This window comes from Carlito syrichta, unplaced genomic scaffold, assembly GCF_000164805.1.
Source record: "Carlito syrichta isolate Samal-C Ts95f unplaced genomic scaffold, Tarsius_syrichta-2.0.1 Scaffold290134, whole genome shotgun sequence".
In the NCBI taxonomy this organism is placed as follows: Eukaryota; Metazoa; Chordata; class Mammalia; order Primates; family Tarsiidae; genus Carlito; species Carlito syrichta.
The window spans coordinates 698,355-710,887 of NW_007234230.1; the positions used below are offsets into that span (position 1 = coordinate 698,355).

At 48.9% G+C, this 12,533-nt stretch overlaps 1 protein-coding gene across 1 annotated transcript in view; it reads right to left on the bottom strand.

Moving 5' to 3' along the window:
* Positions 1 to 3,923: 3,923 nt before the first annotated feature.
* Positions 3,924 to 12,533, bottom strand: part of CTCFL (CCCTC-binding factor like) — a 36,025-nt gene continuing 27,415 nt past the window's right edge. The window contains exons 9-12 of the mRNA XM_008054410.1: positions 10,304 to 10,421; positions 6,806 to 6,831; positions 4,676 to 4,685; positions 3,924 to 4,069 (exon numbers count right to left, since the gene is read on the bottom strand). Coding sequence (XP_008052601.1) covers positions 3,924 to 4,069; positions 4,676 to 4,685; positions 6,806 to 6,831; positions 10,304 to 10,421 — 300 coding nt within the window. The remainder of the gene's footprint in view (positions 4,070 to 4,675; positions 4,686 to 6,805; positions 6,832 to 10,303; positions 10,422 to 12,533) is intronic.

Sequence of the window (12,533 nt, forward strand, 5' to 3'; positions counted from 1 at the left end):
CACATATTATATAGCATTATATGGTATGGGTCCATACATTTATATATATAGAATGGATACATATATGAATATAGAGTATGTCTCTCTCTCTCTCGCTATATATATACATATTACATGAATTTTTGAACTCTGAGGCAGCTGGATTTAATCCTTCTATGGGATCAGCCAAACTGGGTGTGCTTGTGGAACAAAACTGTTTTTTCTACTTAAGATAAATTATTTAACTGACAAAATAGTTGTTCTTATCTAACAGAAGAAAATCCTTGGATCTCTTTTAAAATTGTTTCGTCAGTACTCACAGGTAGTATCAATGCTGCAAGCACGCTACTCCCAATTTTAGTGGGAAAAGGGGTTCTTGTGCTGTAAAACACGGGATTGAGCTTCTTCCCACAAACAAGCACGTGTTGAAAGTTTTCACACAGCCACATGGTGAAGGTGCCACCCTGGAAAAGCAAGAGAAAGCGTAGCCTCTTCTGTGGGAGATGGTGACTGCTGCTGACGTATTGTCTTAGGGGACTGTTTTCTGTTATTTTACTTCTTTCGACCATTCGGGCCTTGGGGTATGATCACAAATTATCAGGACGAGTCTTTTAATCAGCAGCCTTTTCAGACTCATATACAAACTGCCACACTCCAGTCACAGGAAATGACAGCACGTGTGTCCTTTGACGAGAGGAGAATTTCACTATGACTGTCTGCAGTCTTTCTGTGTGACATCTGTGGCCAGCTTCCCATCCACGGTGACTCAGTGAAGACTTTGTGGCACTTTTTGTCCAACAAGCACAGTGAGCCCCCCGTGTGTGCTCCACCCACATTGCACAGAAACTTAAGCATGTGCCTCTTGAGATGCCACACTATGCACAATTTACAAGGTCATGATTTAGAGGAACCAAGTTCACAAACACAGCTATGCCTTGGAAGTGATCCAAGTTACTAAGAATAGTGTCATCAGCTGGGTTGCCACCTAAAATCTGTGTTTACCTGATAGGCTCGATTCAACATGAACTGCAATGAAGGAATGAGGAGGTGTAGAAACGGTGATCCACCAGACGTCCTGAGGCTTTAGCTGAATATGTGTGAGCAGAAATGACAATGCCCATTCACCCTAATAGCTGTGAAGAAGTCAAAGAGACTCTTCAAAGAGATTAGCCACTGTTATCAGAAGAAATGAAGTATTGATGCTGCAAAGAATACCAGGACAGTATCCTGCCATCCTCAAGGGTGGCTGTCAAACCTGATCACAGCAAGCGACTACAGCTTCCTTGGGGCCAGCACCATCACAACCGCCTTCTCAGCAGCTGATCTCAAACAACAGGGTTTGTTCCCGGCATTAGTCAGGTCTCAGGTTTGTTTACAAGCCATCCTTAATATAGTAAAACTGTTGTCAAGCAGTGTTGTAATTTAAACACCCCACCCTGCAAAACAGAGATATTAAACCGTGAAAGAGTAATTCTGTACATTCCAGAATTATTTCCTGCTGGGTCTCAAAACTCTTTCCAGCAGAGGTGTCCTGAAGGAATGCCCCTCTGGAACTCACTCACGCTCAGAGCTACCAGGGCCTCCCTCCCAGGCCTTGTTAGAGCGTCTCTTACTCAGCGACCACATACGTAAAAATCCTCCTCTACTGTTAAATACAACCCCCTTTTTCCCTCTCTCTTTCTAAATGGTACAAAATGAATACAACTGCCAAGACTTTACTGTAACCACCTGCTTCTTACTTGAATAGGGAACCTGGCTCAACACTGGAAAAGGCGGAAGTGACTGCCCTCTTGTGGGAATCACTGTCACTGCGTCTCTGACACAAGCAAGTGTGTGGACTGGGCCCTGGGCCAGGTGAGTGCCACCTTCTACCCAGATGCTTGGTGAGAGCCCCAGCACACAAAAGTTCCCATCGGCCATCCGATCTGAATTCTGTTCCACATAATGTCTCAGCCAGGTGCAACACACGCAAAATACTGTAATCACTTAGAAGCATCTGTTAACGAGAAGGTTTTGACGTTTAGCTACTACAAGGCTTCCATTTTCAAACAGGTTTTATACGCGATCTATTCTTTAAACTAGAAAAGTTAATTGTAGTAAAATACAGTTAATTGTAGTAAAATATTGTAACTGTTTGTGAATGTGTAGTCTGGTGGGTTGGGCATTTTCACATTGCTGCCCACCCACCCCTCACACCCATCCCTAGAACTCTTCATCTTTCCAGACAGAAACTCTGTCCCCGTTGAACACAAACTTCCCATTCCTCCCCCCTGCCCTGGAAACCACCATCTTACTTTCTGTCTCCATGAATCTGATCTTCTAGGTAGCTCACAGGAGTAGAGTCAGACAGTGCTTGCCCTTTTGTGACTGGCTTATTTCATTTGGCGTAACATCCTCAAGTTTCCATGTTCTGTGTTACAGCGTGCGACAGGGCTTCTTTCCATCTTTAAGGCTGAACAACACTCCAAGGTGTGTACACACCACATTTTCTTTATCCGTTCGCATATCGGTGGGATCTGGGTCGCTACCACTTTTGGTTATTGTGGATAATGTTGCTATAGCAGCTGCACCATCTCCCAACCCCACCAGCGGCGCTCAGGGACTCCGACTGTCTTACACCCTCTCCAGACGAAGACACCTTTGAGGACTGCCACTGACATATCACAACGATGGCAAGTCAAGTCATTTCATTTTATTGAATTATGTAAAATATCTTTAAACAACAGTTGAAAACCAAGAAACCATCACAAAAATCTATACAATGGCAGCATATGATGGGCCACAGAATTCAGGCTTTATTAAGTAAATTGAACTTGCCTAACCTACTGGGAAATTACTTCCACCTGTTCACACCGTCCAGAGCTCCTGAACTTGGGATACTTTTAACAACAGATCAAAATTTTAAGAATCTGAATTTACAACCGGTGTGAATTTTGAAATATGGTAGAGGGGGTGGGGGGTTTGAGAGGTTCACAGCACAAGCAGCTGCTGAACTAGGCAAAGGAGAAAAATCTGAATTGTTATAAAGACAGGGACTAGTTAATTTTAAGCACTAAAGAGGCGTTTCTCAGGCAGCCCGAGTGTGGAGAAGTCTCTTTAGCTGGCTAAAGAGAAATACATTCATTGTCGGGAGTTATAAAAAAGTACACCATCTTTACTAGTACACATTTTCATCAGCAGATTTTCATGTTTCTTCTCACTATTTTTAAAAACACAAAGAACACCCTTTTAGCAGAACAAGAGGGTTATGGACGACACACTCATAGGCACGAATGGAAGGTGACCAGCAGATGCACACCTGCCAAGGAGTGTAATTGAAAGAGAATTCAAAAACCCAAGGGTGAATCTTGCCCCCACTCCAAAGTCAAAGAGATGAATCGCTATTTTCTAGTCTAATCTAGTTTTTCATAGTTTTCTACTCAGTTTTCTTTTTTTACAACATTAAGGTCCTTTTGGTTGAATCTACAACTAAAAGCATTATGATAGCTTTACAGTTTACAGAAAATTCATTTGTATAAAAAAGGATGTAAAATTAGTCTTTCGTATTTAAAATCATAACATTAGAAATATTATGGGTGTGTACAAGTCAACGTATCATTGTCCCACTTTGGCTGTTTGCTAAATACTTGCTGGTCTAGACTATTTACTGAAGTGACTACTATCCAGAAGTCACCACTCATTCCTTGTGGGCCACCTTGCCAATATCAAGTGAATGAAATCATGGGTTTAAGGTGTTACTCTCTGATTCAAGGTTAAGCCTTTTATAAAATACCTGCAATGTTTTTTTTTATTAATTATGCAGTAAAAAGTAGACAAACGATTCTAAACACTACCTGAAACTTTGGAAAATTGTGATCATCCATTGCGATGAACTTAACAAGATGCTAAACATGTCTGTCTTGCTTTAAGAAGGAAGGACTATAAAAAGTGTATCCCGTGTCCCATCATTTATCCATCATGTTAAGGAGCATCTCGCAGGTCATGCCTTCATCTGGGTCCTCCACACCGGCTGTGGCTTCTCTGTAGTCTACGAGTGCCTCACCTGGGAACTGTGCTCCCCTCACCACGGCAGTTTCCTGCATGGCTGCTTCTTGGGAGAAAGGCATGGGGGGAGCCAATTAAACAGAAAGCCAAGGGACTGCAATCAATCCACCGTGCAAATACATCTTGGAGACAATCACTTAGATCTGAACATGGCTATGTGGGTGTTAGACGACACCCTTCCTGCCTACAGGACGGTAAAAATGCTCTGAGCACAATGCCCTGCCTTGAGTCGGGGTTTCTTGGCCTCAGCACTAGAGACATTGGGGCCAGGGGCTCTCTGCTGGGCCAGGGGCTGTTCTGGCCGCTGCAGGATGTGGGCAGTGACCTGGCCTCCACCCACCAGGTGCCAGCAGCACCCTCCTCCTCAGCTGTCACGACTAAAACGGTCTCCAGACATTGCCATGTGTCACTCCCAGCTGGGAATCACTGCTGTCAGCCGAATGTGGACCGTACAGACTAGCACTGTGGCTGAGCTGCTCCCTTAAGTCTTGTCTCAGTACACGTGAAGTGACACTGCCAACATGAAAAAAGCCAGCAGCTCACAGGGCATCTATCTCTTTGGCCAATCAACATGCACTGAGTCCTGACTCCGGGTCACATGGCCTGCTAGGGATACACTGTGGCCACCCTGGGTGCACACCCAGGCCAAAACCTCCATCAGCCTACAGACCAGTCAGCACAACTGGGGGGTTGGAAACATATCGCTGTGAACCAACCCATGTTTAGTCTTCTGTTTGTTTTCCAATTTACCTCCCAAGAACACCCGTGAAACATCCCATTTAAAAACATCACATTTACCGCCTGAAATCCCAGCTACTTGGGAGGCTGAGGCAGGAGGATTGCTTGAGGCCAAGAGTTCAAGACCAGCCTGGGCAACACGGCGAGATTCCATTTCTAAGGAGAATAAAATATAATAAAAATTAGGCAGGTGTGATGGTGGACGCCTATAGTCCTAGTTACTTGGGAGGCTAAAGTGGGAGGACTGCTTGAGCCTAGGGGTTTGAGCATGCAGTGAACTGTGATCATGCCACTGCACTCTAGTCTGAATGACAAAGAAAGACCCTATCTCCTAAAAAAAAATGCTATTACCTTAGGTTAGTTCAAAGTTGTCTGAAGGTATTTTGCCTGTGCTTCTCTGAAGTATTTTTTTAAGGGGTAGGGAAGAAGGTGAGAAGACCTGATTCTTTTTCTTTTTTTTTTTGAGTTGGAGTCTCACTCTGTCGCCCAGACTGGAGTGCAGTGGCCGCTCCTGGCCACCGCAACCTCGACCTGCTGGGCTCCGGCGATCCTTCCGCCTCAAGCCTTCCAAGTAGCTGGAACTACAGGCGCGTGCTACCACGCCCGGCTAATTTTTGATTTATTGTAGAAGAGGTCTCGCCAAGTTGCCTAGGCGGGTCTCGAACCCGTGGGCTCAGGCAATCCACTCACTTCAGCCTCCCAAAGCGTGGGATTACAGGCTGAGCCACCGAGCCCAGCTAAGACCTGGTTCTTATGTATGAAAATCAACACTGAGCTTGACAGAACAGGTGCCATTAGACAGCACCTGTCAAGGTCTATGATGAACTGGTGAGGGAACAGAAAGCATCTCACCAGCACAGCAAAGCCGAAATGAGACAATGACCTGGATAACACGGGCCACCAAAATCCTGACATGCACATGAAGTCATATTTCCAGTTAACACGAGCCAGGTTACCTGCTTTCATTCACACTTTGCTTTGGGCACAACAGCTGAGACTATGAAAATGGCTTTCAGATGTCCGATGTTATGACCAGCAGCTTCTACAGCCACGAGAGCTCTCAGCCCTGTCCTGCTGGGACAGAAGAGCCGGGGCAGCCAGCACTGCCGGGTGCCTTTGTAACCTTGTCTGAAGGATACTCTGTGTAAGAAATGGAGGAGAAAGGGTTCCGGACCCATCTTTTACCTCCTTAATACGTTTTCATGCGCGTCAGCACTGGTGTCGGAGTGGCATGCCTAGGAGATGGCAGCTCAGGGTGACAGGGACGGGTGCTCCTCGACAGCTGCCCAGTGTCCCGGCAGAAGGCGGGTATGTTTTTCTGTCCCCAACTTTCTCTGCAGCAAAAATGTCACGGACTGAGAGTGACATTTTCAAATCCATCCAAAATCATTGTATTCCAAAGTTTTCATTTAACAGGTTTCTAGAAATGGTACAGTTGGTGCCAAGAGGGGGCACTGCAGCTGTGGCCTGTTTCTCATGAGCCGGGGGTCATATTCTTCCACGAACATCGCAGGCTCTGTCCTATCCCAGAGCTTGGGATCCTGGGATCCAGCCTTTGGACCCCCACAAGGATGTCTGAAGGGTTGAGTCCAGTTTCACCTGCCTGTCTTGTCCAGTAAGTGTGTTCATTATTCACTCGTTTATTCAACAAGTGCTGAATTAACAAGCACTGGCTAGCACCATGCCCGGGCTGGTGCTAGGAACAGTCCTGATGGACCAGGCCTGCAATGGAGGACAGTACAGTGAAGGGGCACCAGCACTTACTGAGTGGTCATGTAACTGTGCAGGGTTTGGTCCCAGGAGCACCCATAAAGCAGGCTGGCCCAGTCAGGAAGCTGGAGCTGAGACTCAAGAACCCACAGGGAGCAGAGTCACTGGGAATTCCAGGAAGGGAAAGGGTGCGCCTGCCTGGTTGAGGACAGAGGGGCCAGCATGGCTGGGCTGGGGTGGGCAGGCAGGCTGGCCATGTGCCATGTCCCAGTCTTTGGAGCCTGGGTGTCCAAAGAAGGTGTAATTGGAGGAGGTGAGGATAGAGGGGGCCCACGTGAGCCTCTGAAAGACCCTTGGCAGCTCATGAGGGGCAGAGAGGGGTGCTCTGGTCCAGGGCGGTGACAGGGATAGATGCAGGTGTACATGGCTGGAGGGTGAGGTCAGGTGACTTTCCAACTTCAGTGAGGGGATCTTCAGCGAGTCTCAGGTCTCAGGCCCTGACATCCATGCAGATCCAGTTTTTAGAACAGACTGAGGACAGGAGGGCTGAGGGAGGAGACACCTGGAGTTCAGCTGGGGACAGGTAGAGTCTGAGATGCCACTGGGCAGGTGAACAGTCACACCCAGGTTTCAAAGGCAGGCAGGGAAAGAAGCCTCATATCACCAGTGATCTGTCCGCTGGCAGAGACCGAAGACACCAGAGATGGTGTGGGCATGGGCACAAGTGTGGAGCTAGGCACAGGCATGGATGCAGGTGCAGGCAAGAGTACAGATGGAGACTCAGGTGTGGACCTAGGTGCAAGTGAAGGTGCAGGTGTGGATCTAGGCACAGATGTGGGGACAGGTGTGGACCTAGGCACAGGTGTGAGCTTAGGTATGGATGTGGGCACAGATGTGCAGGTGTGAATGTGGGCACAGACATGGGTCAGGTGTGGACCTGGGCACAAGAGTGGTTCAGGTGTGAATGTGGGCACAGGTGTGGGCTCAGGTGTGGACCTAGGCATGGGTGTGGGCTCAAGTGGGGACCTAGGCATGAATGTGAGCTTAGGTATGGATGTGGGCACAGACGTGGGTCAAGTGTGGACCTGGGCACAAGTGTGGTTCAGGTGTGAATGTGGGCACAGGTGTGGACCTAGGCACGGATGTGGGCTTCGGTGTGGACCTAGGCACAGGTGTGGGCTCAGGTGTGAGCCTAGGCATGGGTGCAGCTGAGGACACAGGCACAGACCTATCACCTGAGGAAGCCAGGCCGCCTGCAAGGAGGACAGTGGAGGAGCTGTGGGTAGAAGATGGGGCTGCAGTGGAGGAAGGGCAGGAGTGGCTGCAGGTGACCCCAGGACCATGTGTTGGGACCACAGAGGAGGGGGGGACAGGACAGTGGACGGGCAGTGGTGCAGAAGGTGGTGGAGAACAGGGAAGAATCAGTGAACTGTAGTGACAAGGGCCTCTGGCGACCTTAGGTGGCTGGTGGGGACAGAAGGCAGATGGGCAGGGGCAGGTGGCAACAGGATGCCTGGCTGCTCAAGTGCATGACAGGGGTCAGAATGGGGAGCCAGTGTGGTGGGGAGTCCTGCAAAGGGCATGCATTTTTTCTGAAGATGTCGAGGATGTTTAAGGCTGCCAGGAAAGACCAGGCCGAGAGGGACAAGTTGGCCCAGAGAGAGAGGGGGAGGGGATGAAAAGCTGCCTAGGTCCACACCTGAGCCCACACTCACACCTGAGCCACACTTGTGCCCGTGGGCTGGATGGAGAAGCCCAGAAGCTGGTGGAGGGGGCAGGGAGAGTGACTCCAGTTGGGAGTGGGGAACATGGACCTGTGGGGTGGCCAGCAGCAGGACCCATCTTGGGGAAGGGGTTGGGAGCTGGGCGAGAGGCGGCTGCTGGAAACCGTGGCAAGGCCACTGGTGCCGTGTTCAGAATGCGGGCTCCAGGCTCGGGCAGCCTCACTTCCTGACCTGTTAAAGGCAGGCCCAGCTCTGCCTTAAGATTCCACTTGCTCCCTTCCGCTGCAGAGGGCTGCAGTCAGTACACAAGGGCCTTGGCAAGTCCTAATGGTCAGCGCTGACTCCTGGGGAGGAAGGAACGGGTTCCAGGGACGGGCAGCAGGCACCGCTCCGGACAGTCCTAGCTGAGGGAGCGATGGGAGAAGGTGGGTGTGGGACGCGTCAGGGCTTGAGTTTTGTCAGATGGCGAGACAGAGAGAAAGTAACCGAGAGTGACAGAGAGACCCAAAGTCCACTCTGCACGGAGCGGAAGACAGGACTGCAGGATGCTGCTTCTCCTTGTGTTTCAGATGAACGGTGTATCCCCAGCAGCACATGGAGGATATTTACATTAAGCAACGACTTGTTGTTTAGCTGAGATTCAGATGTAATGGGGTGGCCCTGTGTGAACCTGTCACCCTTGAAAGCAGGCAGCCGATGGGGTCGTGGTTATCTGTGGGAGCTGTCGAGGTCAGGGACTGCGGCTGGAGTCCACGCGCAGGGTGTTCTAAGAATGAGGACGTGCTTTGGCCACACTCTCGTCTGGGTTTCGATCTTCTCTGCCATGCCGAGGTTTTCACAGGAAAGGAACGAGGAGGTACGCAGCATGGGCTCACCTGTGCAGGTTCCCAGGAGCAGAGCCGTCCATGGGATCCACAGTGCAGACCATTTGCGCTAACCTGGGAACTCATGGCAGCTCCCTGACGCCAGGGGAGGGCTGTGAGGCCTGCTGGGGGCTGATGGAGGACCCGGAAGGATGTATCCGTGTCCTAACCCCCACCCTGGGAAAGTGACCCTTTTTGAAAAAAGGGGCTGGGCTGGTGGTGCATGCCTGTAGTCCCAGCACTTTGGGAGACCAAGGTGAGGGGATTACTTGAACATAGGAGTTTGAGACCTGCCTGGGCAACATAGCAAGACCTTGTCTCTAACAAAAATATAAAAATGAGCTGTGTGTGATAGTGCGTGTCTGTAGTTCCAGCTACTCGGGAGGGTGATGCAGAAGGATCACCTGAACCCAGGAGTCCAGGTTGTGGTGAACCATGATGGTGCCACTGCACTCCAGCCTGGGTAACAGAGTGGGACTATGACTTCAAAAAAAGGGGGAGGGGGGTCATTGCACATGTAGTTAAGGGTCTCGAGATGAGGTCATGCTGGACTTCCCAAACAAGTACTAAATCCTACGTGACAAGTGTCTTCATAAGAGGCAGAGGAAAGACACGGACACAGAAGAGAGGAGAAAGTCACGTGAAAATGGAGGCAGAGACCACAGTGATGGGGCCACAGTCACAGGTGCCTGGGCACAGCCAAGGAGGGACCCTACCCTGGAGCCCCCAGGAGGGTGTAGCCCTGCCTGCAACTTGGTCAGGGATTTCTGGGCTCCAGGGCCACAAGAGAATCAATTTCCACCGTTCTAGCCACCCAGTGTGTGGTCACTTGCTGTGGCAGCCCTGGGACAGTCCCCGTAGCTGCAGGTGACAGTCCTACATGACTGAGTAGAGCTTTCAGGGCCGGTGGGCACATGTGTCTGCCACCTGGCCAAGTGAACCCGTCTCATGAAAAACCTGTGGGTCAGGGTATGGACCCACCTGGGGCTCTCCCGCCAACAGATTTTCCCATGCTCTCCCCATTGCAATTCTAGGGGCAGCTGACGAATTAGGTCCACTCCCCTGACCACCAAAACCTGCCAGAGTGGGTCTGGCACGTGAGCCGCCTGGCAGGACTGCCTGGTTGACACACAGGGGTTCTGGGCACGTTCCTTGCGCTACTGCGCAGTAACTCCTGGTATGCAGGACATTTACAACCCGTAAATCACCGTCAAATGAAAAACAAATTTGGTTAAAATGAGGTACCGTCTTCCTTTCCTGTGTCCTTGGGGGCTGTTTGCTTTCTCTTTCTTGTTCTTTTTCCCGAGGTGGCTGACTTCTCCTGGCTTGGGTCACACTTCTCTGAGTGTCTGTGCATGTTACACTGTTGAAGAAATGACACAGAACCCACCATGAGTGCCCGCCTCACTGCCGCATGCAGTGCATGGTGAGGACGGGTCTTGGGAGAGCTGTGGGTAACATGCACCTCTGGTCATCTAATACAGAAAGGATGACTTCCTAAAGATGGCATTTTCTGTAGGGTTTAGGCCTAGTCAAAAATCAGCCTGTCTTAAACATTTTTTAAATAACAGAAATCAATGAGAAGACACTATTTATTTTTCTAGAATGCTTTTACACTTTCAAGTGAAGAGTGATGTTGAACCAGAAATTCAATACATCGGTCAATTTTAGGAGGATTAGCAACATACCATGAAGATTCTCCTGCTCTGCCAGCTTCTCTCCCAGAAATACTAAGCAGAGTTTAATATTAAACTGTATACAAAACTCAGGATTAAAAGGAAAGAAAGGCAGGTCGGGCATGGTGGCTCATGACTATAATCCCAGCACTTTGGGAGGCTGAGGTAGGAAGACTGCTTGAGCCCAGGAGTTCAAGATCAGCCTGGGTAACAGAGAGAGACCACATCTCTACAAGAAAAAAAAAAAAAAAAAAAAAATTAGCCAGCATGGTGGCTGTGCCTGTTCTCCTAGCTACTTGGGAAGCTGATGTGGAAGGATCTCTTGAACCCAGGAGGTCAAGGCTGCAGTGAGCCATGATCATGTCACTGCACTTTAGCCTGGGCGAGAGTGAGAATCTAACTTAAAAAAAAATTAAAGGAGGAAAGTTAAAGATTTCCTAATCAAGTCTATTCGCAACATATTCTTATGTCATGAACACTTAGGGTAATTTAAAATAAGTTAGAATGCTTTCAGTGTGTGAGAAACTCACATGCAAAAGTAAGAAACTGGTAACGTGTCACTCGTGGATCATATTAAATGCCTCACCTAATTTCCACTTTGATTTTAGTGCTGTGCCTCACAAGACTGTCCTGGCTCATGGGTGGAAGCAGGAAGAATGTACATACAAGAGGGGGATGTTCGAGTTACTGAAGCTTCTTCCATTTCATGCTCATACCCAGGAGTTGACAAACTGACGAGAGAATCAAACCTGGCATGCCAGCAGTTTTCATCCTGTAGGTTTCTTCAGAACATGGCTTGTCTGTCCTTTTACACATTCTATGGCTGCTTCTACAGCAAAATGGCAGATTTGAGGAGTTGGGGCAGACGCGCTCTAGCTGAAAAACTGAAAATATTTATCGCTGGCCTCTTCAGAGAATCTGCCAAACCCTGGTTTATGTAATGGTTATGTGTAGACCAAGCTTTCTGGGAGTCAAGAATTCCTTTGGGAACATGATAAAAGCCGCAGCTCCTCTCCCAGCTAAGGGTGTAGATGGCACACATGCACTATCTGCCTACAGCTTCAAGTTCAGGGTTAAGAGCTCTGAAAATAGCTCTGCATCCACGGACAAAACAGAAACATATTCAGCCTCTACAGAGCAGTCAGATGGAGATTTTAACTAAACCAATGGGACATCTGGGCTATTTTGGACTCAGAAGGTAAATGACTACGAGTAACATCTGTGTCAGAAAACTATTTCTCAAGAAGTGGAGAGGCCACAGTCCCAATCCAGAGCCCTGGGGTGTCCTTCCTGGTTCCAGGTGACACTTGGCTAAGGAGATGAGCTGTGGCTCCTGTGTCAAAAACGAAGCTTGCAGATAATTCATTTTAAAAATTAAATTGGGCTGGGCTTGGTGGCTTAGTCTGTAATCCCAGCACTTTGGGAGGCTGAGGCAAGTGAATCACTTGAGCCCGCGGGTCTGAGACCAGCCTGGGCAGCTTGGCGAGACCTCATCTCTACAATAAATCAAAAATTTTCTGGGCATGGTAGTGCGTGCCTATAGTTCCAGCTACTTGGAAGGCTGAGGCGGAAGGATTGCCAAAGCCTGGCAGGTTGACTGGTGTCCATGAGTGTGCCACTGCACTCCAGCCTGGGCGATGCAGTGAGACTCCAACTCAAAAATAAAATAAAATAAAAATTAAATTAGATTCTAGCATCCCCAGGTATGCCTTCTTTTACTTATTTATTTTTTATTTTTATTTTTTTAGTTGGAGTCTCACTCTGTCGCCCAGACTGGAGGGCAGTGGCCGCTCCTGGCC